The sequence below is a fragment of the Oculina patagonica genome, chromosome 3 (genome assembly GCF_052425735.1).
Source record: "Oculina patagonica isolate OP01 chromosome 3, crgOcupat, whole genome shotgun sequence".
NCBI classification, from domain to species: Eukaryota; Metazoa; Cnidaria; class Anthozoa; order Scleractinia; family Oculinidae; genus Oculina; species Oculina patagonica.
Window position 1 is genome coordinate 21,952,951 of NC_135760.1, and position 27,881 is coordinate 21,980,831.

The 27,881-nt window shown below is 38.2% G+C and overlaps 2 protein-coding genes across 7 annotated transcripts in view; one reads left to right on the plus strand and one right to left on the minus strand.

Moving 5' to 3' along the window:
• Positions 1 to 254: 254 nt before the first annotated feature.
• On the minus strand, positions 255 to 27,488 carry LOC144645305 (G protein-coupled receptor kinase 3-like). 2 transcript variants are annotated; one of them, XM_078504834.1, is made up of 23 exons: positions 27,332 to 27,488; positions 27,146 to 27,222; positions 26,887 to 26,960; positions 18,925 to 19,026; positions 15,890 to 15,964; positions 15,361 to 15,422; positions 15,220 to 15,271; positions 13,595 to 13,686; positions 13,171 to 13,258; positions 12,712 to 12,793; positions 12,224 to 12,276; positions 11,111 to 11,188; positions 9,938 to 10,032; positions 9,178 to 9,285; positions 8,578 to 8,644; positions 8,045 to 8,145; positions 7,458 to 7,524; positions 6,857 to 6,952; positions 6,322 to 6,397; positions 4,721 to 4,801; positions 3,962 to 4,089; positions 2,682 to 2,807; positions 255 to 2,434 (listed from the first exon to the last, which is right to left on the minus strand). In XM_078504834.1, the coding sequence occupies exons 1-23, from the start codon at positions 27,442 to 27,444 to the stop codon at positions 2,282 to 2,284; spliced, it is 2,046 nt and encodes a 681-aa protein (XP_078360960.1). In that variant the 5' UTR covers positions 27,445 to 27,488; the 3' UTR covers positions 255 to 2,281. The 2 variants fall into 2 exon arrangements, with proteins under 2 accessions (XP_078360960.1, XP_078360959.1); XM_078504833.1 differs by having other exon boundaries at positions 3,962 to 4,092.
• The window catches only part of LOC144645301 (beta-glucuronidase-like), a 39,084-nt gene continuing 21,487 nt past the window's right edge, over positions 10,285 to 27,881 (plus strand). For 2 of the 5 annotated variants that reach the window (XM_078504827.1, XM_078504825.1), the window contains exons 1-2: positions 10,285 to 10,427; positions 20,734 to 20,853. The gene's annotated coding sequence lies outside the window, so the exon portion shown is untranslated. Of the gene's footprint in view, positions 10,432 to 18,997; positions 19,073 to 19,582; positions 19,697 to 20,655; positions 20,854 to 27,881 lie in introns of those variants that run through there. The other 3 variants (XM_078504826.1, XM_078504829.1, XM_078504828.1) reach the window with 3 other exon arrangements.

Here is a 27,881-nt window from a genome sequence, read left to right on the forward strand (position 1 = left end):
ATAGTGAATAGCTAAAATGGTTCTGGAATGATTTTACAAGAAATCAGATTGAAAAAAATTTGTTAAAGATTTTCTGAGAGATTTTTGGTGAACGTAGTTGTCGTAGGCTTTCTTGCTAAACAAATAACCGATATTGATGTTGGCGGGTCTAAATGTGTTTTTGGTTTACCTCTGGTCCTAATAAGGGGGAATCATATTAAAGGCAACGGATTGACCCTTTTCTGCAAAATATAACGATCTCCTACTGCAACGGGCCAAATAAAAACTCCTTTATTTATTCTACTTTGACAAAGAAAGCAAGCCTCAACGGCTGCACTTCTTTCGGAAACTTTTACAACTAGCACAGTACTTTTTCATATATTTATATATCACGAAACCAGTAACCACAATTTTACAGGCCCTTTGACTTCAAAGCACACTATGGCCCGCCTTTATTAATTGAGTTAAGACTGCAAAGTCTCTCTGTTTAAAGAGACAGATAATTTTGGGTTGCTGTCCGGCGAAAATAAAGGTGAAAAGATTCTGGTTTCAACTCAGCCTCTAGATACAAAATGGCCGAGTACCGTATTTTCTAAAACAAAATTCTTTAGACTAGCGACTCCTCGGAACTTTAACAGATCGCAATACTACATTTACGTTTTAGCTTGTTTGGCAACTCAGTTCTCACTTTGCTCTCTTAATACGGAATACAACCAAGATATTTCTTGTGTTGCTGGTTTCTCGCCTTGTTCTGAGGGTATTCTTGGGGGTCTTTGGTACAGGTTTTCAGATCAGAAAACTGCAGGTTTTCAGATCCCAGAGTCAGTCACGAGTCTGTGCTGTCTTTATTCTAGTAAGGGACCAGTCATTATTTAGAGGGTGGGAGGGCTGGTGCAAATAGGGGGAGGGTCAATATTTTTCATGCAAGGAAAAAAGGGGGGTATATAAATTTAGGCAGGCTTTTTAGGGAGGTTTAAGGGAGTGAGTTGGTGCGAGGGGGGAGGGACAGCAAAAAAAATGCTTCACAAGAGGGGAGGGTCAGGTAAATATGAACATGGCCTCCCTCCATTTGCACCAGTCCTCCCCCCTCTAAATAATGACCGGTCCCTAATGAAGTAAAGGCACGGCGATTATTTCAGAAAATACGGTTTGAAACACAGTCAGTTAGTCTATACTCTTTCGATTCAGCTAAGTCACCATATAAACACTAAAACTTTCCTTACAGCCTGTATACATTACTTTATAATACGCCTTAGAAGAATTTAAATTTGGATCAGGGTTTCATTCCAGAATGATCAAGTGTTTCATTCCCCTAACCTATCTACTTAGATTCTTTACACGAAGGTATAGAGAGAACTAAGAATTAATCACGGCTGTTGAAAACTTCATTTGCCGGCTAGCTTGAAAATTAAAAAGTAAGCTTCTAATTAATATTTTATTTCTAAAGTAATACACTAGCGCTCGGCATGCAAAGTTCGCGGAATTTCTCACACGAAGCATTTCCGAGAATAATACAAATCATATACACGAGCCAAGACAATATTTCTGGACCATCTTTAGACGGCGTACTATTAAATTGTCTTGCAAATAAATATACACAGCGTAGAAAAGAAACCTGTCTACGCTGAAATTTGCCGCTATGACAGTTCGATGTAACTGTTTCAAACTTCTGTTTCTTTTTTTATCTTTTTTACTTCTACTTATATTTTTCTCTTTAAAGCGAAATTTTTTGTCTACAATCGCTACTGCATCCTCGATCTCGGACGCTAAGAGATTAGGCAGGCAGGCTGAAATACTCTTATTTTTTAAGTTAAGAATTAGCTTAGAATTTGTACAAGTGTAAAAGTTGAGGAAATTTCATAATAAACCTATGGACATCAATTATCTCTCTTTGCTTTGCGCTGCACCAAGGAAAATCTCACACGCCTTCGATACGAGACCATATCGATGGAAGACGAAATTAAAATAGATAAAATGGCTAATAAACAATTTGGAACAACATGCGCAGCTATTTGACAGCCATAAAAGACCTCAGTCACTAAGAACGTCTTCTATTTTCTCACCATCCCAAACTATTCCTCCCCCAGTCCCCAGGTGCACTGCGCAATCTACCTATGATGCTTTGCGCGCCTAAAACAGGCCACGACAAGTGACGGACAGCTACTGTACCAATCATACAACGCCTATTTACTGCGTCACGTTCTACGCTACCAGACCAGTAGCCGTAAAGGCTTGTTCAAGCTCGACTTCTCTGTTTCTGCGTGTATGTACATGACGGGATATGTGCGTGCGAATGGGTGCTTCATGGCGTGACAGGACCGTTTTCTTCTTTGCTGTATTGCGTGATGTAGCGATGACCGGAGCTCATGATTTTCGCGCCCGCGCGCATCATGACCTGCGCCTGCTGGAATGACTGTTTGATCTCTTTCATCCATTCCTGGAATTCAGTCTCGGTCTGAAAATGAGGCAGAAAAGAAAACAAGAGATGAGAGTCTAAACGACGTTCTTTCCTTTGATTTGAGGATGAAAGGTGGGTTTGCCAGGCAATAAAATGTTGAAACACTGTTTTTAGATAACATTGAAGTAGCTTCAAAGGCAACTACAACATTCCAAGAAGGATAGGTTTTATTTGTCAGCACAGTAATTTAGAAGAACTTGGTCGATGTAAAAAGCAATGCTTGAATATTCTCATCCCAGCTCACCTCTGCTCTGAGGATGTGGTCCCTGTTGTCCCGGATGTTTGTGCTGATCTTGATGCATTTGAAACCTTTTACCTGCGTCTCCTCGACTCCTGTTATGTTCTCCATGCATAAAAGACTCGGCATTTGCTGCGTAAAGAAAATACAAATGATGAGTTACCAAACGAAAGAAATTGTACCAATGTATGATCTTACACCTAAAAAACCCAGTCACCAAAATGTTTTGATCAACACACTACGGATTGTGGGAAGCAGGCACGATCCTAAGCTTCCTTACGAAGCAGGGCCCGTTGCATAAAGCATAAGTGGGATTTTCTGCAACCAGGGTTCTATCAAGAGGTGTTCAGGGGTAGAAGCTTCCCCCCCAAACAGCCCAGCTCCCCCCCCCCCCCAAAAAAAAAAAAAAAAATTGTGATAATTTATACAGTACATAGATAAATTAATATATCATTCAGGTCAGTGTACATGCAGTTACATTGCTATCTAGAAATTTTCCATCGCTACGAAGATAAGTTAAGAACTGAAACATTGCCGCTGTTTATCTCTTTTATTCACTTCTTTGTAGTGTATAAATAGCGCAATAGGAACTCTTCGTCTCAGCCGAGCTAACATTGTCAAAACCTAATCATGTGATGACCAAAAAACAATATAAAATTACGGTGAAAATATATCAAGGTTGTGTCTCAAAATACACCAGATTGCATCTCAGCACATATCCATTTTTATACCATGCCATAGAAAATACAGCATGATAGGGTTTTTTGCGTTTCCCTTCTTTTTTTTTTTGTTTTTTTTTTTTTTTTTTTTTTTTTTTTTATATCCGGACCCCCCTAGAAGCTCGTGGCCTTCGGCCACTCGCAACTTCTCCCCAAAACGAAAAATCCTAGATAGAACCCTGGCAACCATTCCTTGTGTTCCCGAATATCTTCTTGTGCACTATTATGGATAAATCAGCAGGAAGTGGATTGAAGAGTGTGGAAAACAAACCCTTAGAAACGAAGAGAGCAGTTGCACAAAATCCCACTTAATCTTAAATTGCTTTATCAACTGGGCCATGGCAGGGCCTGGGAAAGAGTCTAGATGTATCGTTGTTACGCATTCACGTCTACCTTTCTGCTTAAGAAGATTTATGGTTTCTTCTTTTTGGTTAAAAAAACAAGGAAATGTTTTAAAATTAAAATCAAAGTTTCTGTGTCATTTAACTGCATACACAGATAGCCACTTGCGTACTGTGGTTACATCCCACAACTCCTTTTAAAGCTATACACAGCTCTTCAACTTACCCCAGCTTGTTCGCCTCGCCATTCCAGTCGATTGGGGAAAAGATGGAAGTATTTTCTCGGCCAGTTGCTCATTAAAGTGCCTCCCAGCTTGTACAGATAACCTTCTAACAGGCGGTCTCCATCCTCAGCTACTAAAATGACAAATACGGTGTGAGTATATTGCTAAGTGGCAGCAACTTCAAGCGAAGACCGAACGCAATAGGACAGTTGGAATCGAGCCCAGGTGTTACCACAGGCAGACCATATTGTGATTAACAGATGGTTGACAAAGGTCATATGTTGAAATCAATGGGTGTATAGAAGACATATAGAGAAAATTCTCTCTTATTTACTACAAAATATAAAATCTACTCTTGATTCAAAAAGTTAGATGAAACGTGAAGGAGTTTGTAGAGAACCACCAACGCCGCGGGAAAAAATGACACAAGCTCACACCGTTTTAGATATTTTATTTTGTGTACGAAGCGAGTGTTTCTAGCTTACACGCATTGATATTGACTGTCAAGTGCTGGTGTATCTTCTAGAGGAAAGTGGGCGCTAAGTGTCAGGGTCGCTTGGGGGGTGTGAAGGGCGGTCAGCCGAGAGCTAGGGAGGTAGACCAGGGCAAACAAGCGTGACGAAGACCGCGAACAAATCACAGGGGAGGGAGGCGAACCGGACTCCGGAACAACACCAGCGCCCTAAACCACCAGCGGCCTCCAGAGCATCTAAAACTGTATTAAGGCTCCCTTTCCACATTAACAAAGACCAATGACTCACCTGTTATGGAATTCTGATGTTTCGTTTTCTTCTTAGCTTCCGCCTTATCGTGCTCTTCATTGACAACCTTGAATACAGTTTCTGCGGGCAAAACGGCAACATCATAAAAGGGGTCAAAGGGCAGTACAGTAAATCCCGCGTATAGAACCTAACATTAGAACCTTAGCAAATTTCATTTACCCCCCACAAAGACCATTTAGCAAAATAAACAGCCAAAAAAAGGAAAAAACCAAAAAATCCAAACCGTCTACACACGCTCACTCCCTGAAGACGAACCCACAAACCAAAGTGTTAGGTAACTTGAAAAAACCTAGGTTCTTATACGCGGGTTTTTAAGTTATACCCATTCTAAACTGTTCTGAAATTAGTGGTAGGCAACTTTACCCTAAATAAACATTATCTTTAAACATCTAAAGGAATATATACTAGTTATGCAACGCTTTCGAGTGGTATACTATGGAATATCCCACGAGTCACTTGTATTTTCTCGGTATACACACGAGCCTTTAGGCGAGTGTGTATACGAATAAAATACAAGTGACAAGCGGGATATTCCATAGTATACCACGAGAAAGTGTTGTGTAACTATTTTATACCATGCCATAGAAAATACGCTTACTAAATTTCATGGAGAATAAGATCGCAGCGCACGATGGGAAGGTTGGGTTGAATACCGTCGAATATACAACGGCTTTCTTGTATTCTGATTGCTGTATTTTCTATGGCATGGTATTACATAACCATAATTTGTGGATAGAAATCAAGCTACGGCTATTTATATCAATATTTCGAAGACGCGCGGGAACAACTTGAAAACGTTTGCATAACTTTTTCAAATTGCAATCCGTTTCCATCCGAGCCATCCGCAGCCAAAGATGCTCGTTAACAGTTTCAGTGCTCTAATATAGCAATTTTTAATAAAAATGGACTGTTATTTTTAGCTTTCCTGTGACACAAATTTAAGTTTTGGCGGTTTAAAAAAAATCAGTTAAAATCCGTGACATAATCCCTTTTAAGTTTTGAAGGAAAACTTTTTCTTCGCATCTGGTCTACCAATTTCCCCCATCCAACAGTTTGTCAAAATACCCAGACAGAACATTACTAAAGTATAACCCCGATAGGTAACTAGGCTTTTCAAACATCCGACCAAACTTTTTTCTACAGACAGTTTACTTTGATTTTCTTTGTCACACTCGCTTGTTTATAAACTGGCCATATCAACAACGTTTGGTGGTTATATTTAACAATTATCCTGTGAAATCGCGCGGAATATTGCCTGATACTTAGCCGACGAGGCCGTAGGCTGAGTTGGCTAAAATCAGACGATATTCCGCAAGATTGAGCAGGATAATTGTTTTATTATTCAACAAATTGTCAACGAAACACATTTTGCAGATAGAAAAACTGTAATTATGCAGCGCTTTACAAGATTTCGGACGAATCTTCGCAACCTACGTATATCGCAGGATATCTGTTATGTACGGATGACAGATATCGCTAACATTTGGACCATATATGGGCAGCGCGCGCATGTGTTGAATAATAACTAGCGATAACTGGGTTTTTATTGTTATTTTCTTTGCACACTCATCTCCCCTTACCGGCTATTTCCTGCTGCCATCTTTCTGACACCGTCAAGTTGAAGTCTTTGTAAATCTCCTGATCACTTTCCGTCATCTAGTAAAGAACAACAATTGGTTAAGTTCAGTAAGAAGAGTTCCAAACTGAAAGTATATATTACTTCATCGTCACCCGTAACCACAGCAAGCATTCTTGGGTTAATCAGAAACCCAAAAATTTCCCCGACTTTTCCCTAACTATTCACTAACCTCAAAACAATTTTCACTGACCTTTTTTACATTTGTTTCAGCCTTATTTTTTGCAGACCATGGACGATCTTCTTTTAATTTACGATCTCTTTACGTTTTTCACGGGATTTTGAATGCATGGCATTTGGCGTCACCAACAAATACATTTTATTCTTGTTTCAACCAAAATTCCTTGACTTTTCACTGACTTCGACAAGAACTAAGATTTTCTCTGTCTTTTTGCAAAATTGAATTTTTTTTTGTTTTTCCTGACTTTTCACTGACCATGGCAACCCTCTGTTAATAAGTCACACTGCATGATTCTTACCTTGATTCCCTTGACGTCATCCTCATCGAATGAGCCGATATCAAACGCGTCAGCGGCATTCACCTCGCCTCTGGGAGGGACGAGTGGAGGCGGATACTGATATAAGAAACAGCAACAACAATGACCAAATGAAATATCATTTACTTCACCTGTACTTTTTAATAGCTTTCAATTGAACAGCCAAACACGAGGGATCCATTCACGGACTAAAAATATTGTACCACCTTGTAAACAATAATTAACAGTACCAAATGAAAGTACTGCTCTAAAGCTACATCCACAGTACTACATAATGGTTTGCTCAGTGGCTTTTATTTTCAAGATCACACAAAAGGGTTTCATCTTATGAATTTAAACTGAGGTAGAACTACTTGGCAAACGGAACCACCTGGGGTTTCATAAGCTGGAACAACCACATTATAATTTACGTAAGGTTTGCCAGTGAGTAGCATGTTTTGCTTTCTCGTACATCAGACTTCAGGGGTTGTTTGGTAGTGGCGCCTTCAAGGTGCCCAATTTAACCCCAGTTCATTTTATATCCATCACACCGTTTCCGTCATCAGACTAAATGAACATTCACGTAAGCAACATGGAGTCTCACCTTTAAGAGTTCAACTAGTTTCCAGTCCAAATTTGCGAAATACGCGTGTTGTCTCACTTCCGTGGCGCTGTAAGGAATAGAGAAAGCCTTCAGTTCTTCTCAATGAAATTCTCATCAATATATCGGTCTATGCGATGCAATTTCAAGTGGAACTGTCAAAATTATCGACCTATTTTGATATACAACGAAAGCGCTGGAGGAACAAGCACCGTTTTTAGTCTTCGAGAGTTAAGCAAGTACGCGGTGATGCTAGGTAACCTGAAGCAGGACAAGCTGGCATGACTTTCGGTTTGTGAACTTTATGATTGATTAAAAGGATGACTTTTAACTCATTTATTCCTGTCAACGACTACTATTTTCGCGCGCGAGTTGCATGGAGGTGAACAGCAAAGGATATCTGGAGTTTGAGTAGCCAATCAGAGCGCGCCAACAACGCTATCCACTGTTTTTGCCCCCGCAGGGTTTCGGACCAGAAGCCGAAACCCGAGGAGGCATTCTTAACCGAAAACTCTTCGACAATTTTGCGGCACATGTTTCCTCGACGCCACTCTTGTAAAAAAAATACAAAAACAAAAGGACAAGGTTACCTTCCGCCTCTGCAGCCGAGCCTGCTGGGGACGTCTCTGTTCAGGAGTCCAGCAAGTAGCGATTTCATGTCTTCTGAAAATGACTCTGGGTACTCTACGTCCTACAAGAGTAAAGGACAAAAGAAAAACCTTTGACATCACACATTTAAGAAACAAAGAGTTAAACTTTCTTCACGGCAACTGTGCACACTTCTTTCCCTATTTACAAGATATGGCAACCAAATCTTCTGATCGAAGTAGCGCGTACGAATAACTAGAACGACTCAACCAAGATAGGAACCTCCGCCTTTCCAGGTCAGCAACTGGTGGAGCAGGCTTCTGCACTTTCTGGGAACGAGATCAGTGTAAAAGCTGTTCTCGTACTCGTTCTCCTTCTTTAACCTGAACATCCCTATCATTCTCGTGCGACCTACATGGTACTTGGATACGCTTTCAGGATTATGAGAAATGCTTCTGAGAGTAAAATCAAGTAATTTCAGCGATCAAATGTTGAACCAACAAGCCATTACGGAACGTAATGTTCAGATACTTACATAAGTTAGCGTTAGTCTATCGATCTCGTGTTTGTCTTTTGTCTTGTGTTGTCTGAAGGGACTATGCCTGTAAAACGATAAGAAGGAAGACAAGAGAGCAGAGGTTAGTGAGTCGTTAGTGCTGTTCACACTAGAAAAAGAGACGCTTCTGTCATTGCCCTCAGAGTTTTAGTCTTTCTTTTCAGCGACCTGGCTGGCTTACCCAGCGTGCTGTACCGAATACGGTAGCCTGCGAAGCAGTTTCGCTCTGTTATCTGTTTGCGAACGAACTTTATTAGAGGGTCCTGTGCAAAGTGGGTATATAAACCCATTTCCTAGCCCAAATTTTGCCCAAATCCCATTTCCCTGCCTATTGTTTTCCCGAAGTTTTCATATCCCAGTCCCAGTTGCATTCTAGTGTTTCTTTGTTTGTGATTACCAGTCCCAGTGACCCAAATCCCATTTTTCCAGTGAAAATTTGTTCAACTCCCTTTCACATTTTACCCCTTCAGGACCCTCTTAAAGTTCTCGGAGAGCGAACCAAAATAACCAAATACACTGTAATTGTGTTTGCTGTTGTTTTGTTTGTTTCATTTTGCGTTATTTTTATTTTAAACCTACCCCACAAGCAATTTGAACAGCATACAGCCGAGAGAAAACCAGTCAGCACAGGAGTCATATGCTTCGCCTTTCTTCAGAACTTCAGGAGCCATATAGCCGTGGGTCCCACTGAAGAAATGCCACAAAAAAGAATGAAAGGAAAGCATCAGTTATCGCTAATCTTATTTAGTTTTGACTAGAAACCCTCACAAGTGACTAATCGAAATTTTGTCTTTCAGATGGGAAATGAGGCGTTTATAACTCAGTGATAGCTGAGATCCGAAATAATTATGCAAATGATAGCAGAGAAATTGGTAGTTTCTTTCGCAGCTGTTATTTGGTTCGTCACGCAACGCTTCTCCCCACAAACGCCGTTGATAAATTTGGTGGGGTAAGGAGCGTTGCGTGACAAGCCCTCACAACGGCTGCGAAGGAGACTACCCCACGGGGGACCAGCGACCCCGATGATCAGGCCGCGGACGAGCCCGTGGGGGCCGGGAGATCAGTGCTAGGACCCCCACTCAGAAGGAGGGCAGGAGACCGCGGGCGACCGCGGAATGGGGACGCAGGATGAACGAGAAAGGAGGAGAGCAGATCATCCCTCCAGTAAATGGGGCCTAAGAAATTGGAAAAATTAACTGAGATTCCATTCAAAGATGACTCACTTTCGTTTCAAGCGATGACTATGGAGAACATACAAACTCATTCACTGTCTTCTGTATACCAAAAACACATATTATTACAAAATATTAAAGTACCCATACACATAAAGAGCACTTACACGCTGGCATGCGGCTTTTTCTTCGAGAAGTCACAAGCAAGACCAAGATCTGATATTCTAACGTGGCCATGTTCATCTAGCAGGATATTAGCGGGCTATAAAAACAAAATCAAACCATAACCAAACAGTTGTAATCGTAAACATCCAGCGAATTCACATATTAAATATATTACCAGTGTTTTTAGCTTTTTTTCAACATTTTACAGATTCTTTGTAAATTTTACAACCCTGTGGTGGACAAGCCGCCGCGTGCCCGGCGCGTAAAGACATTTTCCCGCCATTTTTGATAAACAACACCTAATAAGGTCACTCGCGAGGTCACGTGAGAGCACATTTTCCCGCCATTCATTTCCACAGCTGTCGCAACGAAAAGCAAACGAGGAGAGACAAAACACTTCGTTCAAGGGAGCAAATTCTTGAATGAAATCGGATTTCAGGTGGCAAAATTGGTAGCAAACATGGAAGGAAAACAATCAAGGCGACACATCACGTAGGTACCGTGTAATAATCACTTTACAAGACTGAAAGGAAGCGAGATTAGATCTAGAGCTCGATAGAGCGACGACCTGCATATTTTGTAGTGAGCTCAAAAATTCCAGCCTTCCAATGCGCTCAGGAGACATCACCAACAATTTACACGAGTTAAGCAAGCTTTACACAGCGACGTTTCTTAATTTTGCACTCTTTGCTTTTGTATCGGCGTGCAATTGCCATTTACAATTTATCAACAAACTTTTGCAATTCAGCAAATCCTCCATTTGCATTCGAAAGTTTCGCGCGTGAGAACATGCTTATGAAATATTTACTCTAGTAAATGACGATGCCTTTGATTTGTTCCATTTTTTTTTTTTCTATATTGCTTACACCTGCTTTCAGTGCATAGCGTTCTTTCAACACCCATCTTTCGACGTGCAGTTTGAAATGAACCAATCAAAACCGATGCGTACCGGTGTTGGTTTCATGCAAATGAGCCCTCAAGTTCAGTGGGTCATGCTAGTGGGCTGTGATTGGCGGATTTCGATCCGTCTTGTTTGTTTATCACGTCGAAAGATGGATGTCGATAGAAAGCCGCTTTGAAAAAAGCGGGAGTTATTAAAAACTTCCTCAGATAGCCCATTTCTTTGCCATTGTCAACTCTGTGAAAGTTATTGTGTCTCGTGGCTCATATCTTACCTTAAGATCTCTATAGCAAATTTTTCTATCGTGCATGTGCCCCAATCCCAAAATTATTTCAGATGCGTAGAACCGTACCTGGAAATACAGAATAGAAGATAATACCCTTGTGAGTTGAGAAGTCTAAAATTCGAAATATTGAATAACAATGTGCACTCTCAAAACAAACACTGAAATATGGTACTGTAATTACTGTAAAATCATTGTGACGAATGGCAATGTGAAGTTGATTGATAAAAACAAGTTACAAAGGTTGTTAAAAGGACTTTCTTTGAGATGTCCACTTACGGGAGCTTAAAAACAAGGAAAAAGTCTAAGTCGTTATCTCAGAAAGTGTCCGCGGCCGCTTTAGGGAATGTGCGCTTACGAGAATGTAAAAATACAGAGTTTGTATGGGAGCGTAAAACGGGATTTCAAACAAGGCGGCCGTAAGTAGAGCTGTCCGCTTACGAGGGTGTCGACTGTAGTTATTTTTAAGATTGTTAAATTTAATTTTGATTTTGTTCATGAAAAACCAATTTCAAATGGAACTTGCAATTTTCTTTTTGGATTTTAGTAGCCCTTGGTAACATCTACATTTCTTGCATAGTTATCGGCCGGGCAAAAATACCTCATTATTAGTAAGAACCTCCTTAAGCAACTATAACAAACAACAGAAGGACCCCCAAAAAATCTAGTTTCCAGGAAACAACTTTTAAATAAGCTATGTCACAAGGATTTCACAGATTTTTGGTCTAAACTGTTCTGAAATTAGTGGTAGGCAACTACACTGTAAACCCATAAAAAACATTATCTTTCAACATCTAAAGGAAGATATAACCTTAATTTGCGGATAAAAATCAACCTACCGCTATAAATATATATTTTTTGATGATGCATGGAAACAAATTGAAAACGTTAGCCAAACTTTTTCAAGTTGCAATCCATTTCCCGGCATCTGAGCCATCTATAGCCAAAGATGCTCGTTAACAGTTTCAGTGCTCTAATATAACAATTTTTTTAAAAATGGACTATTATTTTAAGGTTTCCTGCAACACAAATGTAAATTTTGGCTGTTCAAAATCTGGTAAAATCTGTGACATAGTCCTTTTAACAAAGACTGTTAGAACTTACATCATCTTCACTGAAGACACCATGTTGCGACAAATGGTAATGTAAATCACCACCTTAAAAATAAAGTTTATTTTCTATCTTTAGTTAGTACAAGGTCAACTGTGTTTAAAACATTACACCTTCTGTGTATGCAGAGCCGGGAAGCATTAAAATATAAAATCAAAATTAAGATAGGCTCATTTTACATGGAAGGTACAAAACTAAATATCAAATGTACATGTACACAACCATACCATTGTTTAACCATAAGTTTTAACAGCATCCGTGTTTAACACTAGAGAAGCATAACAAACAAACAAACAAACTCAAACCAAACTTCTCTAAAAGCAAGTGAAAGAAAAACCCCTCATGCCCCCATTTTTCGCTGGTGTTCAATTCTCTCACCATTCTTTCCCACGCTCATCGATTGAAGAAATAGAAAATATAGAGGGCTGTGAACAGTCTGCAAAGGACCAATTAAGATCATCAACAAAATATTTATAACTTACCATTCATTAAGTCCAACACAAAACAAAGTTTGTCTGGAGTCTGGAAGGCATATGTCATACACACAATGAAAGGATTATTCACCTGTAAATAGTAAATAAATAGTAAACAGTTTAACACCAAAATAGAAATGATTGTAAGACTGCATGTACATGTAAATATCACATCTAAAAGTCCCACACACCATGTTATTTCAAAAAGGTTAAACTTCATCACTCTTCGAGTGCCTAAGTTCAAAATATTCACCCTAAAAATATGGAACTTTATTTTGACTATGGGAGAGCAGTATAAAATTACCATAATTAGTCAAAATATCAAAGTATCAGATACCATAAACAAACAAACTAGTATTGTAAATAGAACAAAATAATTTATTAATTGGTTCTTTTTCTATAATAAAATACTAAATCCATCCAATGCAGTACAATGTATACAGTATACGGGTATGTTGTTCTACTAACCATGGACAGCATAATCCTCTCATTTAATGCCAGTGTTTCACCCTGTTTCAGCTTGATCCTTTTCTTGTCCAGGCATTTCATGGCATACCTATTACAAGACAAACTTCTTTAAGGACTTGCTTCAGGTCTTTCAAACCCAAAACTATTATTGTCAAAACCAGATTATCAGGGCTTGCAGGAACTTGTGAAAATCATCTGGATAATTGATTATCCAAATTGAAAATTATTTATAAATAATAAAGGAGGACCAACAAGAACAAACTGAATAATCAAATAGTTGAGAAAATTTGGGCCAAAAAATGGAGACATTATAACTGTAGGGACTCATGCAAGCTGTAAATTCATTTATTTTAATCTAATACAAGCATCTAACATTTCATACAAAATTACTACCGGAACCTGTATTAACAATTTTTTTTCTTACATTTTTCCTGTGTCAGCTTTTCTGCAACCATAAACCTCTCCAAACCCACCACGGCCAATAATTCTATGTACACTAAAGTCATTCATGGTTAGCTGTAGAGAGGAAAAAATAAGCCAATACTGAAAAACAGAATTCCAGCAATTTGTGTCAATGCAAGTTTTATAGTTGTATTTCTTGGAGTTTTATATTTTTTGCTCAAGCGACACTGTGATGGTTTGTTTATTCCTTTGTCATACTTGTGGTTAAATTATGAACAAATAATGGGTTGTGGTTAAACTTTGTCTTTGAGTGCAAACACTAAGTACCAAAAATCTACTTATAGTTTGGTAACATTTTATATCCTATTTGAAACATCTCACTGAAATTCATTTGTCTTAGTGTTCCCTGTGATAAAACTCTTAAGCGTTCACGAGAAAATTAAAGTCAAACCTCGTAAAAATGTTTAAAGCATGTGCCATTTTGTTTTAAACTGGCCTGAAACGTCCGTTTTAACTGAAATGTAGATACCGTATTTTCTTGATTAAACGCCCCCGGCGTTTATTTCAAACTTGGCCCGATAGGGCCGGCATTTATTTGATTCCAGGAGTTTTTTCAGGCCCTATGTTTCTAAGAAATGATTATTATTCACTATTTTTGACAGCTATATAATTAGACATTATTTTTAAAGCATATTAAACCTTTAATAATTGTTTAAGGGGTTAATTTTCAAATACAGCTTGGAGACCCAGCGTTTATTTGGGGCCTGGCGTTTAATCGAGATAATACGGTAATTTCAAATCCATTTGTCTCTGGTGGGGTCAGCTTGAGAGCTAAAGTTTTGGTAGGTTTTTGTCAGCTGTGCTCAAACTGTTACCATGCTTAAAGGTCTCTTTGGTAACTTATTTTTTGCCTGTATTGTTTGAATGTTTGGCGGAAACTTTATTTTTCATTGTCTTAAATTTTCGTTATCATAATCTGAATCAAAGGTAAATAAAAGACAAACTTGTTTGAAACCTTTTGAACCAAAGATAAATTTGAACCACAGCATATACAAGTAGTTTGCGTAGCGGGCTGCAAAAGATTGTTATGGAGCACACGTCAACCTGGCTCAAGTATCTTCTCCTTCTGTCCTTGAAATGCATGCTAGCAGCATTCTCAAAAGCATTGAATCTTATGACCTCATTGATACGTATGTATTTTGTGATAATTATTATTATTATTATTATTATTATTATTATTATTACAAAAGGAAAAGGGATGTAATTAAATAGAAGAGAAATTACAGCCAGAAGTTTGGTTTGTGTCTTATTGCCAGGAAATTATGGTACTTTGAAATTATTGTATCCAGCGGTACTTTCCCACAGTTTGAACCTGATTGGAGCCTTTCTGCAATGATGTGTTTTGTGGGATGTGTTTTGTTGACTTAACTTACAACACCTTATTTCTTGGCTGTATTTTTTTTTAAGTTTGCCATCTTTGAGCAAATAAATTGTGTATGAGAATTTATCGTAGAATCCTGAAATTTCTTCCTACTGTACTTTCAACTCTCGTTGGCACACTTGTTTTTGATGGATTGGTAACACTAGTCTTCAAACATGTACAACACAAAAAACACATTCAAATAAGTTCATGTTCAATCAACTTACGTTAATATTAAGTTCCACATTTTTCCACTGACAAAATCTGACATATCTGTCACTGTAAAGAGATAATACAGCACTCATTACAATAAATAAAGTTCAAAATGTGTTAATTAACCAATCAAATTGTTAATAAGTAAGACATACCTCTTCAAAAACTTTTGGAAGATTGATCCTCTAAGACTGTTTCTGATTTCCAACATGTATGGCTACAGTACAAAATAACCAAAAATTATTATACGTTGTAATAACTATTTTATACAATGTGGACCCTTTGTAACATAAAGAAAGTACTAAGAAGCAGCCAATGAAATGATTCCATCTGAACAACAAATACAACACAACATACATGTACATGGTGGGAGGCACGGTGGCCTAATGGTTAGCGCGCTCGCCTCCGAGTCGAACGGCCCGGGTTCGAGGCCTGGCCGGGGCGCTGCGTTGTGTTCTTGGGCAAGACACTTTACTCTCACAGTGCCTCTCTCCACCCAGGTGTATAAATGGGTACCGGCGAATTTACTGCTGGGGGGGTAACCTTGCGATGGACTAGCATCCCATCCAGGGGGGAGTAGCAATACTCTCAGTCGCTTAATGCTACGGAAACCGGGATAAGCTCTGGCCTGTATGGGCCACTAGGCTCGAAGCAGACTTTACCTATACATGTACATGAGCTTACCTCAAACAGTGCGGATGGAAGCTCTTTTTTTGTTATTGAACTCTGCACTTGTATCAGAGCACTTTGCGAGAAAGACTGTTAAAATAATAAAGAAGTACAGTGCTCAATCAGGTGACTTTAGATACATACATGTCTAACAACCTTAATCTGCTACAGAACAAAGACTCTTGTATTTTCAAACAAGAACAGGTAGCTATTTTAAATATGTTTTATATCAGTAGAAACTTGCCTGTTGCCTCCCTCTACTGATGGTTGACAACCCTGGTGTTATTAATGATACCAGTTGTAATCAGGCTTTTAGCCAGGATTTAAAAAGTTGGAGTCCACAATTTTTATAAGGCCTGAATTTGTATCCATAGGAGGGCCTTGTGAGCTGCAAGGTGTTTTTCTGCAGTTATGAGTGCAAAGGTATCTAAAGATTTCCAAATTTGTTATAAAAACCTCTGTATACAGTTATTCATATTAATTTTCTCTGAAAAGTGGCCGTCCAAAGGACTCCTGGACTCCCACCTGGCTAAAATCCTGGTTGTAATTATATTAAAAGTTATTACCCTTGTAAAAATTTTACCGCGATCGCGCCGTGAATCGCGGCGCGTTTTTGGCCGCCGCGATTGGCGCGTTCGCGGCGCGATCGCGCCGCGATTCGCGCCGCATTTTTGGCCGCCGCAATTCTCACATCGCGGCGCGATGGGTCGGGAATCGCGCCGCGATTTGGCTTGGATCGTGCCGCGATCGTGCTTAAATCTTTAAATTTAAAAACAATTACCTTGGCGTTTTGCATACCGACAAAACAAACACACAGGCTCTGTATCAAAACAACATCATTTATTTACAGAAGCTTACAGAAAAAGATGGCCAGTTTCGCTGCCGAGTACAATTATATTTCGCAAAGCCGGAGAGCGTGATTGAGTCTTTAGTTTACAAGCAAATAAGTGAACAGTTCTTCTGTAAAATGTGAACAACACATACATAACGGCAACTAACCTTTTACTCGTGCTCAAGCGAAGGAAGATGCAATGATGTGATCTACCAAACGAGCGAACTATCTCTTGGTCATGCATCTGCGAAGAAGCCGAACCGTCGAAGTTGCGCTTTTCCCCGAAGCTTTTTTAAATAATACAACATTTAAGTCCCAAGCATCAACAGGTACAACTTCGCATTGAATGGTCCTTACCGGCAAAATGTTTTTCTCTTTTCACTGTTCGAGTTTTGCAGTTTTTTAAAAATCACAGTTTAGCTGTAGTTCAGTCAACAAAGTCCATGACGAAGCGCTGTTGAAATTGTAAACAAGCTGTCGCTCGAATTAACAAAACAAATTCTAGCAGTTTTCACAGAGACGCTTTTCCCTCAAGTTAGGTCGCTTCTAAACTCTTGTTATTAACAGAAGCAGCTAAAAAAGAGCACATTTTTCCAGTCCTGATTGTGAAGAGAAAACATACCAACTTTCTCGAAATAAAATTTCTTTTCTGCTTGGGATGGCGTGGCGATTGCGCGTACTATGCACCACGTGACCCAACTCAGCCAATCATAACGCTTAGATCACGACACCTTGCGGCAAAAGGCGGGAAAGGACTTCGATGTGTGTGGTCTACGATCGTGGTCTACGGGAAGGTAAATATAAAGCTCTAAAAAAAGCTCATTCTGACAGCCTCTTCGGAGCCACAATTAAATTAAATGCCATATAGAGGATTTTTCAATGCGAAAAACGCAATTGCAGAGAATTCCTGATTGTATTTGCATTTGAAGAAAATGGCCGACAGAAATTTGTCATTGGATTGCTCAAAGGTATTAAGGTTCCTCAAAGATAAGAAAAGAAAGAAACAAAGTGTTTGAAAAGATTAAAAAACGGACTGTTAAGAAATAAAAATTCTTATCTTTTAATTTATCTTTACTCATTATCACGCGCCGCTTTGTCGCGCCAGTTCGTCTAGACTAAAACTAAATAAAACTTTTCTCGTGGGAATCACGTCCTCACGGCTCACCGTCACGTAATAAAATGTTTTTCGACATTTTAAATCAAACTAATTTTATTACTACTTTGAATAGTACTTAAAGTTTATTTCATCAATACAAGTCATGATTTGCGTTACGACCACAGCATGATTTGTGAGAGTTTCAAAGCATATTTACTTTCTAGCTCCCGCTGATCGAGAAGTGAGTTCTCGCCGGGAACACTTCCCGAGATTTATTCCAGCCCCCCAAATCGCGGTGCGGTGGTAATCAATCGCGCCGCGATCGCACTCATCACGCCGCGATCGCGACTATCACGGCAATCGCAGAGCGTTCCAGCTCTCTTACAATCGCGTCGTGATTGAAACAAATCGCGGCGCGATCGCGACATTCGCGGCGCGATCGCAACTATCGCGGCAATCGCGGCGCGTTCGCGTTCATTTACAATCGCGTCACGCATGATCGCGTCGCGATGGCAACAAATCGCGGCGCGATCGCGTCAGTCGCGGCGCGATCGCGATTAAATTTTTACAAGGGAAATTACTACTATAATGTGATGAGCTGATTGAAAAAAAAAATACTAAATCCGAGGAAAATACAGAAAATTGTTCTGTTATTTTGAATGTATATGTTGTGATTTATTTTTACCCTTGCTACAATTTGGTATTTTTCTTTGTTTAGTTGTATGGTAAATTAATAATTTATATGTTTATGAATGTAAAACAAAGGAAATTTTTTTGTACCAGGGGTGAATTTAAACTGCGACATATACACAACCACATCATAATGCATAACAAGATACCAAAGTCTTGTATTCGAAAAATGCTTAAGAAATGTAATTAACACCCACTGACATGCATGTTTATGCTTTGCATATTTCTTTCGCATAGTTTAATAAAGATCCTTAGGTCTTACTATACAACAATGTAAATTTATATACACTTAATCCTTACAAAGATTTGTGAGATAAATGCAACTTGACTGGGAGTCAGTGTATAAACCCCAGGACGCTGACCACTAACTACTCTGATACTTAATAATTAAATTAATTATTTAATGTTATTGGCTAATGCTGAAATACTTACATGCGAGCAAGCTAAGAGTTCAATCATGATGTATTTATCAAATATTTCTCGTGCCATTTTCAGCCTGTCCTCCTGGAACTGAAGTTTTTGATACTCCATGATCTGTAATGATTTAAATGGAAACATGAGGAGGCACGGTGGCCTAATGGTTAGTGCGCAGGACTCCGGATCAAGCGGTCCGGGGTCACTATGTTGTGTTCTTGGACAAGACACTGTACTCTTATAGTGCTTCTCTCCACTGAGGTGTATAAATGGGTACCAGCAACATAATGCTGGGAAGGGAACCCTGAAATGGACTAGCATCCCATTCAGGGGGGAGTAGAAATATTCCTAGCCGCTTAGTGCTATGGAAACCGGGATAAGCTCTGGCAGTATAGGCCCCATGGCTCGAGGCTTCCCCTTTTATGAATATAAATGTGTCAAATAGTAACATGAATATTATTTTATATAATGGTTAAATTATATATTTTTATTAACAAAATAAAAACCCAAAGAGAAAAGTCAGAGAAATGTCCCTTGGTTGAAAGCTTTTTCTGAATTTTTTAACTTGAGGTACAAGTAACAACTCAACATTATTATCAACTAGAAACTGAACCGGCATCTCTCATAGCTCCAGCTCAAGTAGACTTGAAGGTATTTTAAATTACACAACTTAAGTGGGTTTTTTATGGTTTCTTTGCTTACAAGATGCAAAAGGTCTTTCAGCTACAAAATCAGTTGACTCCTTATTTCTGACATAAAAACAATATGTACACATAAAAAAGTAATTAAGGTCGCGGGGGACACCTTAGGCTCATCATTATGCATTTATTTAAAGCGTATGCACGAAGTGCAACGACGGACATCGTCAACTTTACGAGATATTCATGACTGGATAAAAATATGGGTGCGTGCGCGTGATTTTTTGAAAAAAAAATTCCTGTTTCTTTGATATTTTAACCAATTTAAAACAACACTTGGCGTTATACGTTTATATAGATTGTAGGAAGTCTATGAGCTGATTTTTATACAAATTTGAATGTTTCTGCAACCCAGAGTAATCACAATAATATTCGGCATAAACAATCGTGTCCTTCATAAAAAACGCATTGTTCTCACCATAAAAGCGTGGAATATAATTACCATGATTACATCTCTCCTTTGGAAACTGATCGTGTTTTGGTCGGGACACCTTCGGGAATCTCAAAGTTTGGACTTTTCCGACAATGTTGTGGCAGAGAATACAGCGCGGATACAGACCTTCATGACTTGCCACTGCAGATAGGTAAACTATGGATATTGTAGAGTGTCATAACAGAGGCGGAATTTTAAATGAGCGCTTTTAGAAAGAGGTAGAAGGCATTAAATAAAAATTTGCGCATTTAAACCGCCATAATTTGCTGGCAAAATTTAAATTAAAAAATCCGCTTCTGTTATGACACTCTAGAGATATTGACTGATCATTTTTTGACAAGCTCACAGTGTGCTGTCTCGTACTCGTTCCGCAAACTCTGCCACAAAATCATGTTCTTCCCAATTTGGCACAAACGTGGCTATTACATCACCGTTAAGTACAATCTACCACATAAAAGAAGACATACATAATCTTTTATCATTTCTGTATGTCTCTGTAAAATTTGAGCTTAATCGCACCCATAACAGCCGAGAAATAAGCGTTTTAAAAGATACAGGTCAAGCAAAATTTCGCTTCATGAATTTATTCATGCTGTAGGTATCCCCCGCGACCTTAAGTTGCATAGCTCAACTTTAGACAAAAAAGAAATTTTCACATGTTTTTGAGGTTTTTATGACGATTTTCGATTTTTACAGGAGTTGTGAGCATTTTTGAGCCTGACATCCAAGTTGATATGCACAGCAAAGTGAGGGGTAAAGTGACGCAGCCAGATCATCCATTTTAAATTTGCTAGGATATTGTTCCAACAAAGTCTGGTAAGCCTTGGTTTCATGTACACATACATGTTCTTCGCCTAGTTCCGATTGCATGCTTGCCAGCGGTTATTGTTTAACTCATTGTTGTCACATCAAAAATAATGCAAAATTGACCGTGTCACGCGTTTTATTTAATAACTCCAAAAGTATTTACAGCTATAGTCTCCAATATCTCATTTGAAAGGGCACAAAATATGCTTTCTAGAAAAAATATAATCTCCTTCATGGATACTTAAAACATTTCAAAAAAAAATTCTGAATCACAAAAAATCAGTAAAAATAAGTCACAAAATTTAGGCAAAACTGAAATAGTGCAAAAACGCTCCACTGGGTAAATTTTAAGGTCCAAGTAATCATTTTCCGTATTCTAAGACAAAATTGGTGCCGAAAACCGGATGAAAAAATTCCAAACAGGGAATTAATTATTAATTTTTTTTCTTACGTAAACAGAAGGATCGCATTTCAGTTTCCATGGCAACGACTTATCAGAGCTCAAGTTACGTGCAGCTACTCACGGCTGCATAATCCCTACAAAACGAGTGATTATCAAAGAAATTGAGCTTTACATTCCCAAATTCGACAAAGGACAAATTGTTTATGATAAAGGCGAGTTTCTAAACGTAATAAAACGGCGATCCGAATGGTTTTTTGTCGCATTTTGAACAACATGTGCTCATATCGCAAACAGACACAAACATGTGCGAAGCAAAATAAAAGATCATTTACCTCAATTTTTCGCTTCGAATTTCGAGCTAACTGTCCAAATAACTTTGTTTGAGACTTGAAAAACCTTCTGGATCAACTTCCTTCTCAAAAACCATCTTCACCGGCTTTTAAAAGTTGTTTAAATTCATTCGACTGATTCCGTAGTCACGTCCGCCATGTTGAAATTTTTATTTCGCTTGGAAAAATTGGTCATGTAAGGCACATTCAAGTGTCTTGGCCCAAAATCGCTCTGTAATTGGCTAATCATATCAGCTTCCTGTTCTCCAAATTTGGAGGAAAACAGAAGTAAGGCAAATTTTCTAGGAATTTTCGCGCTACCGGTCCAAAAGGACCGGTAAATGGCCGTGCGTGACAAGAAAGAGTTAAAGCAAGCTTGTTTTCTCTTAAAGGATCTGTTTCATGTCTGAAGTTTACTTATTTAGTTTTGCCAAATACTCGATATAAAACTTAATGGTTCCAATCAATTACTTCTATGGATCTGAATGACAAAGCCGTAGCTTCATTGCAACCAAATGTGTCTCCCGGGCATTGTAATTTTAAGTAACCCTTCAACCAAATGAAATCAGCCTTTGAAAACTGTTCAGCCCAACAATATTTCAAAAACCCAAATCGCAATCCGTTTCAATCTTCGTCGCTTTTGGCCATATGTAATTTCTTTTGTATTTGCCACGTCATTGAATTGTTCCTTAACTGTTTAAACAGGTTATTTTTATATTTTACTGAATTTGATGGTCATTTCCAATGCCTAAATTTGGCTAAAATCCGTGACAGTCCATCTTGCCATTCAAGGAATAAATCATGCAAACTTTATACACTTAATGTAAGCAGTTTTCTATTGACAAAGCATATAAGATGTTCAGCTGCACTTTACTAGGAATACTTATTAATACAGAGAACCAGATGAAATTCATATTCAGGATCAAAACTATAGTCTTGCTACACAAACTGAAAGCATATAGCCAAATTTACAATAAGCAAAACGGTAAATAGACTAGTATAAGATATTTTAAATTTAAACCATGACTCATGGTTTGATGACATGCCAGAATGTCGCATAAGGAACATAAGTGGCAGCTAAATATTGCGCTCCTGAGACACAATACTCAATCAAATTGATGCAAGCATCAATCTCTCTATGACAATCCCTCTATCAGTACCAGATAAAACAGCTTTGTAGTGCATGTTGGATCAATACTGAACATGGCATCTGTAACAAGAGCCATTGTAAATACCATACCGTAAAATGGCGGTTACTGTGCAACAAATAAAATGTATAAGCCCTGAGCTTATACAACTTTGTAAGAAAATGTGGGTGGGCTTAAAACTATATGACTGACTGTGTTTAGAAGCAGTATAAAGACACGTTTTGGGAATGAGCTGACAAATAACAACTAAGTATATACTGTTAGGATAATCCACCTTGATTAAACATGGGTAAATTAATTACCGGTAACCACAGTTTTCCAAATTCGCTATGTTAGTTAATTTCACTCTACTGAAATGCACTCTACATGTACTTTGATTCACACTTTTTCATTATATTGTCTATTTCTATTTGAAGTAGTGTTCTTTGAGAATGTTGGTAGTTTATGTGGAAAAGTTGGGTGGGGGAGGTCTTATAGCGGGGGGGGGGGGGGGATTTTATACAGTAGTTAGTAGTACATGTACACAGAGACTCCTGCCAATGTTCTAATAGCAAAATGGTCCCTATATCAAGTGTTACAGCTGTGCACTAAGCACAGTGACACAACTAAAAACAAAGCCACCTCAATAGCTAAGTGCCACCTGGTGAAAAAGCAATTAAGAATCCTGCCTGTGCACCCAGAGAGACAATTTAGAGAGGATTGAATATTTACATATGTCTTGCAATAGAAACAAGCCAAACCAAACTTAATGCCATCAAGGCATTCTAAATACAAAGGTGCAAACTCTAAAGTGTAGAAGCCCAGCTAACCAAGACTATAGTTGTGCAGCTCTGTTTAACCTAAAAATCCCAGGGATATAGCTAAGAAAACACTAATCCGGCTCATCAACAAGCCCAGCTGGCTTTTTTGGTCTTGGCAGCTCTAAAATTTATGCCGGATATACATTTAAGTTCTCTTTCAGCCAGTGAAATTAGCCTGCAGCTCGCCCTTAGCGACATCCATGAAATCTTCCTTATAATATAACACAACACGCCTTTTATAACAACACACAAGAAACTGTATTTAGGCAGTCTAAAATTAAATAGACAATTGCAAAGACACATGTCACAAACATTCTGAATTCAGGTAAGCACATTTCTGACATCTCTTGTGTACCCTTTGGGATATTAATGCAAAATTAAAATTAAGAACACCCAGAAACTGGAACACGATTAATAACCAAGTAGCACAGATGTCACTTAAAAAAAACTAAATAACATCTTGAGGATAAAAGGGATTGCTGGAATCACTTTTTGTAGTGACGTGTGCAGTAATATCACCTATTGTGCAACAGCTCTTATCAATTAACTTATTATCCTGTTAAGGTGTCTATATTACTTTTGTGTTTCCTCATTTTCTCTCTTGTATTATGACTGTCTTTTTTATCTTTAACAAAAAATGTAAATTTATTGAAAGGGCATATTACTGGTCTTACTATATTGTATATCTTGCTGTTCTCCATATTTCTACTTTTATTGTAATTCATGTATTTAGAGACTATAATAATTTAACATGAATTAGAGGAAAATAAAAATACAAACACAAACACAAAAAGAAACAAAACATTATTTTATTCTAGGCACGTGATGAAGACTTAGACACCTTTAAACACAATAGCTCTTCTTCATAATTACCAAACCTAAATATTGAAAACCTGCATACCTAAAATAATCATCACCAATTATTATTAAGTATTATTATGACTATTTCTAATACTTGATTGCATGTAATTGGCCACAACAATAAATAACCAATTCTGGAATTATTGTATGTGTAAAAAATTAAGACGAAAATAAGGTTCGTTTGAATCAATTGGCAAATAATGTTAAATCAAAAAAGTTCATCCAGCACTTCTTATTTGAAAGAAAATTTTAGTTCCATTATTATGAACAGAGGATTTAAAAGAAATAAAATGAAAAACTTTAAAATGTAATTCCATCAAGCCTAAAACAAATATTGCAGGTACTATATAATAAGCAGTTCAATATAAGAGCATATGCAAATGCTTTTCCACACATGAATGAATTATCTTCAAAATTTTGACTTGATTGTAACAACTTCAATTTCAATGAATAAATTTCCAATCAATACACTCTGCCCAAAAGTTAATGTGTTAATCAGCTTTTCATAATCTGAATATTTGAGTCATGCTTAATAACAGCGAGACTTTTCATCCACATTTGCGACCAAAACATGAAAACAAAATGATTGAAAAACAAGAATTCAATTTGATCATCTCTGTCAGGGAATATATTAAAACAATGTGTAAACAGAACCATTTCGAAATTAAACATAAGGAAACATATATTAAACAGTAAAAATTACCAAGCAATAGCAACATATATATTTCCATAACTTCATGTACCTATTCAGCTTTGCTGCAGAACTTAGAACACCGAATTTGTAAACACTAGACCGAAAGAAAACCATTATGATCTGGGAAATCACCCTTATTCATTACCACTGACAAAATAACATCATTTTGGTTGGAAACAATTCACACACGTGGAGTGGACTTTAAAGTTTTCATTTAATTTTTTTCCACAAAAAAGAAACAAAATTTCCCCTACATTTAAATGAAAGACAACTCATTCTAATTCAAGAGCTGCATGTTCCATACGTTCATTAATAATTCACTAGCTATGACTTGACTTTGACGGCCAGATATTTTTGCGGATGTATCTGCAAACAGAATCATAAAATGACCAGGGACCTTGGCAGATCAATGATTTAGGATTATCCTTCGTTAAAACTGGGTCTTACACAGCTTTTATGTAACTGCGTTACAGTATTTTTATGCCGCGATTTCGCAAAGGCTACTTTGTATATATTAAATCAAGCAATGGACGGCTCCTTAGGGAATCGCATAAAAACAAAAATCTCCATAATATTTTTACTTCTGTTTATGTTTTAGCACAAGCTAGATCTTGGTCTAGAAAAAAGCCTCATATTCCGTACGGGATCTGACAAATAAATGAAACAACTATGATCATTTCGTGGGAACGAAAAAAGCCATAATCCACGGTTAATTTTCTTACACTAGTGTGTTTACTTGTATAAATTCATACATGTAAAACGAACAGACGTGCTAATTTTGGCGCGGCGAACGCTACCTTATTTTTAAAACGCGCTTATCCTATTCGGATTGTCAGTGGAAACAGACTTACTAATTGTAACGGTGTTTGTCAGAAGATGTTACCACGAATCGTGTTTCAATATGCAACAATTTGAGACGCCGGGCTTGGTGTCGATTTCACCGATGTTTATTCGAAAGCAACGCAAAGCAAGTGTAAATTCGACTCGTAACCAAAATTCTAAGAATTGTGTACATGCTACGAGAACACCGCCACCTAAATTACAGATCGCAAAATCGAAGTCGCTAGTATCTAGTTAATGTTTATAACATTCACGCGTTAATTCTACCGGTCATTTTCTCGCGACATGACAACAACTGAACACAACTGCGGCAACAAAACAAATGTTTCAACGACAGCACAAAAGGAAAATCTTTACAGTTCGTGCACGGATCACAACATCTTATGTTACTAGTCTCTAAGGAATTACTTCGTTTGCATTATTTATTGCAGGATCTAGTCAAGGAAATAAAGTACCACAATTTGAGAAAAGACGGGCAGGAAGTGGATTTGTGTAGTTTGTGGTCCGCGTCTATAACCCTTACCTACCCCTCACAATACCACGCCAATCTACACTTCCTTTCAACGCTAAGTGAACACAAGCGTTTCAAAAACAACAAATACTGTACATTTTCTAGTGTAAGATAAAGCTCATTTTCTAGGCCCGGAGATAGGAGTCGTCTATTAATCGGTCGAAAATCCAGCCCTAATTTACAGCTCGCTCTCGACTCTTGACAATTCTCGCGAATTGTAGAATTGGTGGCGCTAATTTGGACGCAGCCCAGCCTGGATAAATTCAGGGAAATTCTTGGACGAATTTATCAGGTTCTTTCCGTTTGAATAAGATTGCAAAAGCAAGGCCAGCATCCGCCCACTCGAGAAAATATTCTACTCGACCCGCGGATGCCTAGTAGCTTCCTGTACTGAGTAGGGAAAATATAAAGGTAAATAAATAAATTAATGTAAGGAATAAAAGCTTGCTCACTCACATCTTCGTAGAACGCCAGCTGAGGAACGGGTTCGTCGCATTGGGTTTCGCAAAAGTCCTTAAAAACCAGGTATCCTTGAAGAAGAAAAAAATAATAAAACAAACATAAAGCACATCAGAGAAAAACAAAAGTATTCTGAATGAATCAAGATCTGTTCGCTTACAAGGAGTATTTTTTGCTCCCTCGAGCTAGGAGAATAAACGTAGGACAACGCACAGCAGCTGAACGATGCATTACGTTTTGGAAACAAATCGCTTACCTATCCTTTGATCGAATATTTTGTCGAACTGTACCTCTCCTCTCTCGCTTAAATACTTGTGCATTACATGATAAACACTGGAAATATAAAAGCAACAAGGCTCTCGATGGAACAAAGCTAAATCCTCAGGTTAACAAACTCAATCCATGAGATATAAATTAAAAGCGATCGCAATAATCTACGTACGATGGATCAGGTAGGATAATTTTCTTGCTTGCACGAGCCGCAGGCGTGGATTTCGATTTTTCCATCGCCATTAGGTAGGAAACATCAGCCAAAACCGCCTCTAAGTCCGCCATCTTGGCTGGGCAGCTTGGTTTATCTTGCAAATTTCGTCTCGGCGATGAACATTTGCGAACCCTTCATTACAATTTGCTCGCTTCTCATTGGTCAGAAATAATGTCCCACGTGACCATCCATGATGGCGGCCTATTTGATGGCTGAACGGGCAAAAGTCAATTACGGCTTCCTTTTCGTGTCTTGCTTTTCCTGACGTTATCTTTGTTGTGTTTTAATCTTCTCGAATTTAGTATTTGGAGCAATTGGAGTTTTTAACAAAAAGGTCAAATGGGACTTTAGTGGCTGTAGAAATTACTCACGACCGACCTGCCAGACAAGCGTAAACGTAGACACAAACGAGTGGGCTTTGAAAAACTCTTCAAATGTTTGTTTTTACAATATTGGCTTTAAACGCACGCATAATTTATAACCGAGATATTGCCTTCCAACACTTGTG

What these genes read in the sequence shown, in the direction of transcription:
- LOC144645305 (XM_078504833.1), bottom strand. Translation starts at nt 27,444, where the DNA reads ATGGCGGACTTAGAGGCGGTTTTGGCTGATGTTTCCTACCTAATGGCG. An exon ending in TTCCATCCGCACTGTTTGAG is followed by an intron (nt 15,423 to 15,889) that starts GTAAGCTCATGT and finishes TTTGTACTGTAG; the next exon opens with CCATACATGTTGGAAATCAG. An exon ending in TTTGCTATAGAGATCTTAAG is followed by an intron (nt 10,033 to 11,110) that starts GTAAGATATGAG and finishes TTGTTTTTATAG; the next exon opens with CCCGCTAATATCCTGCTAGA.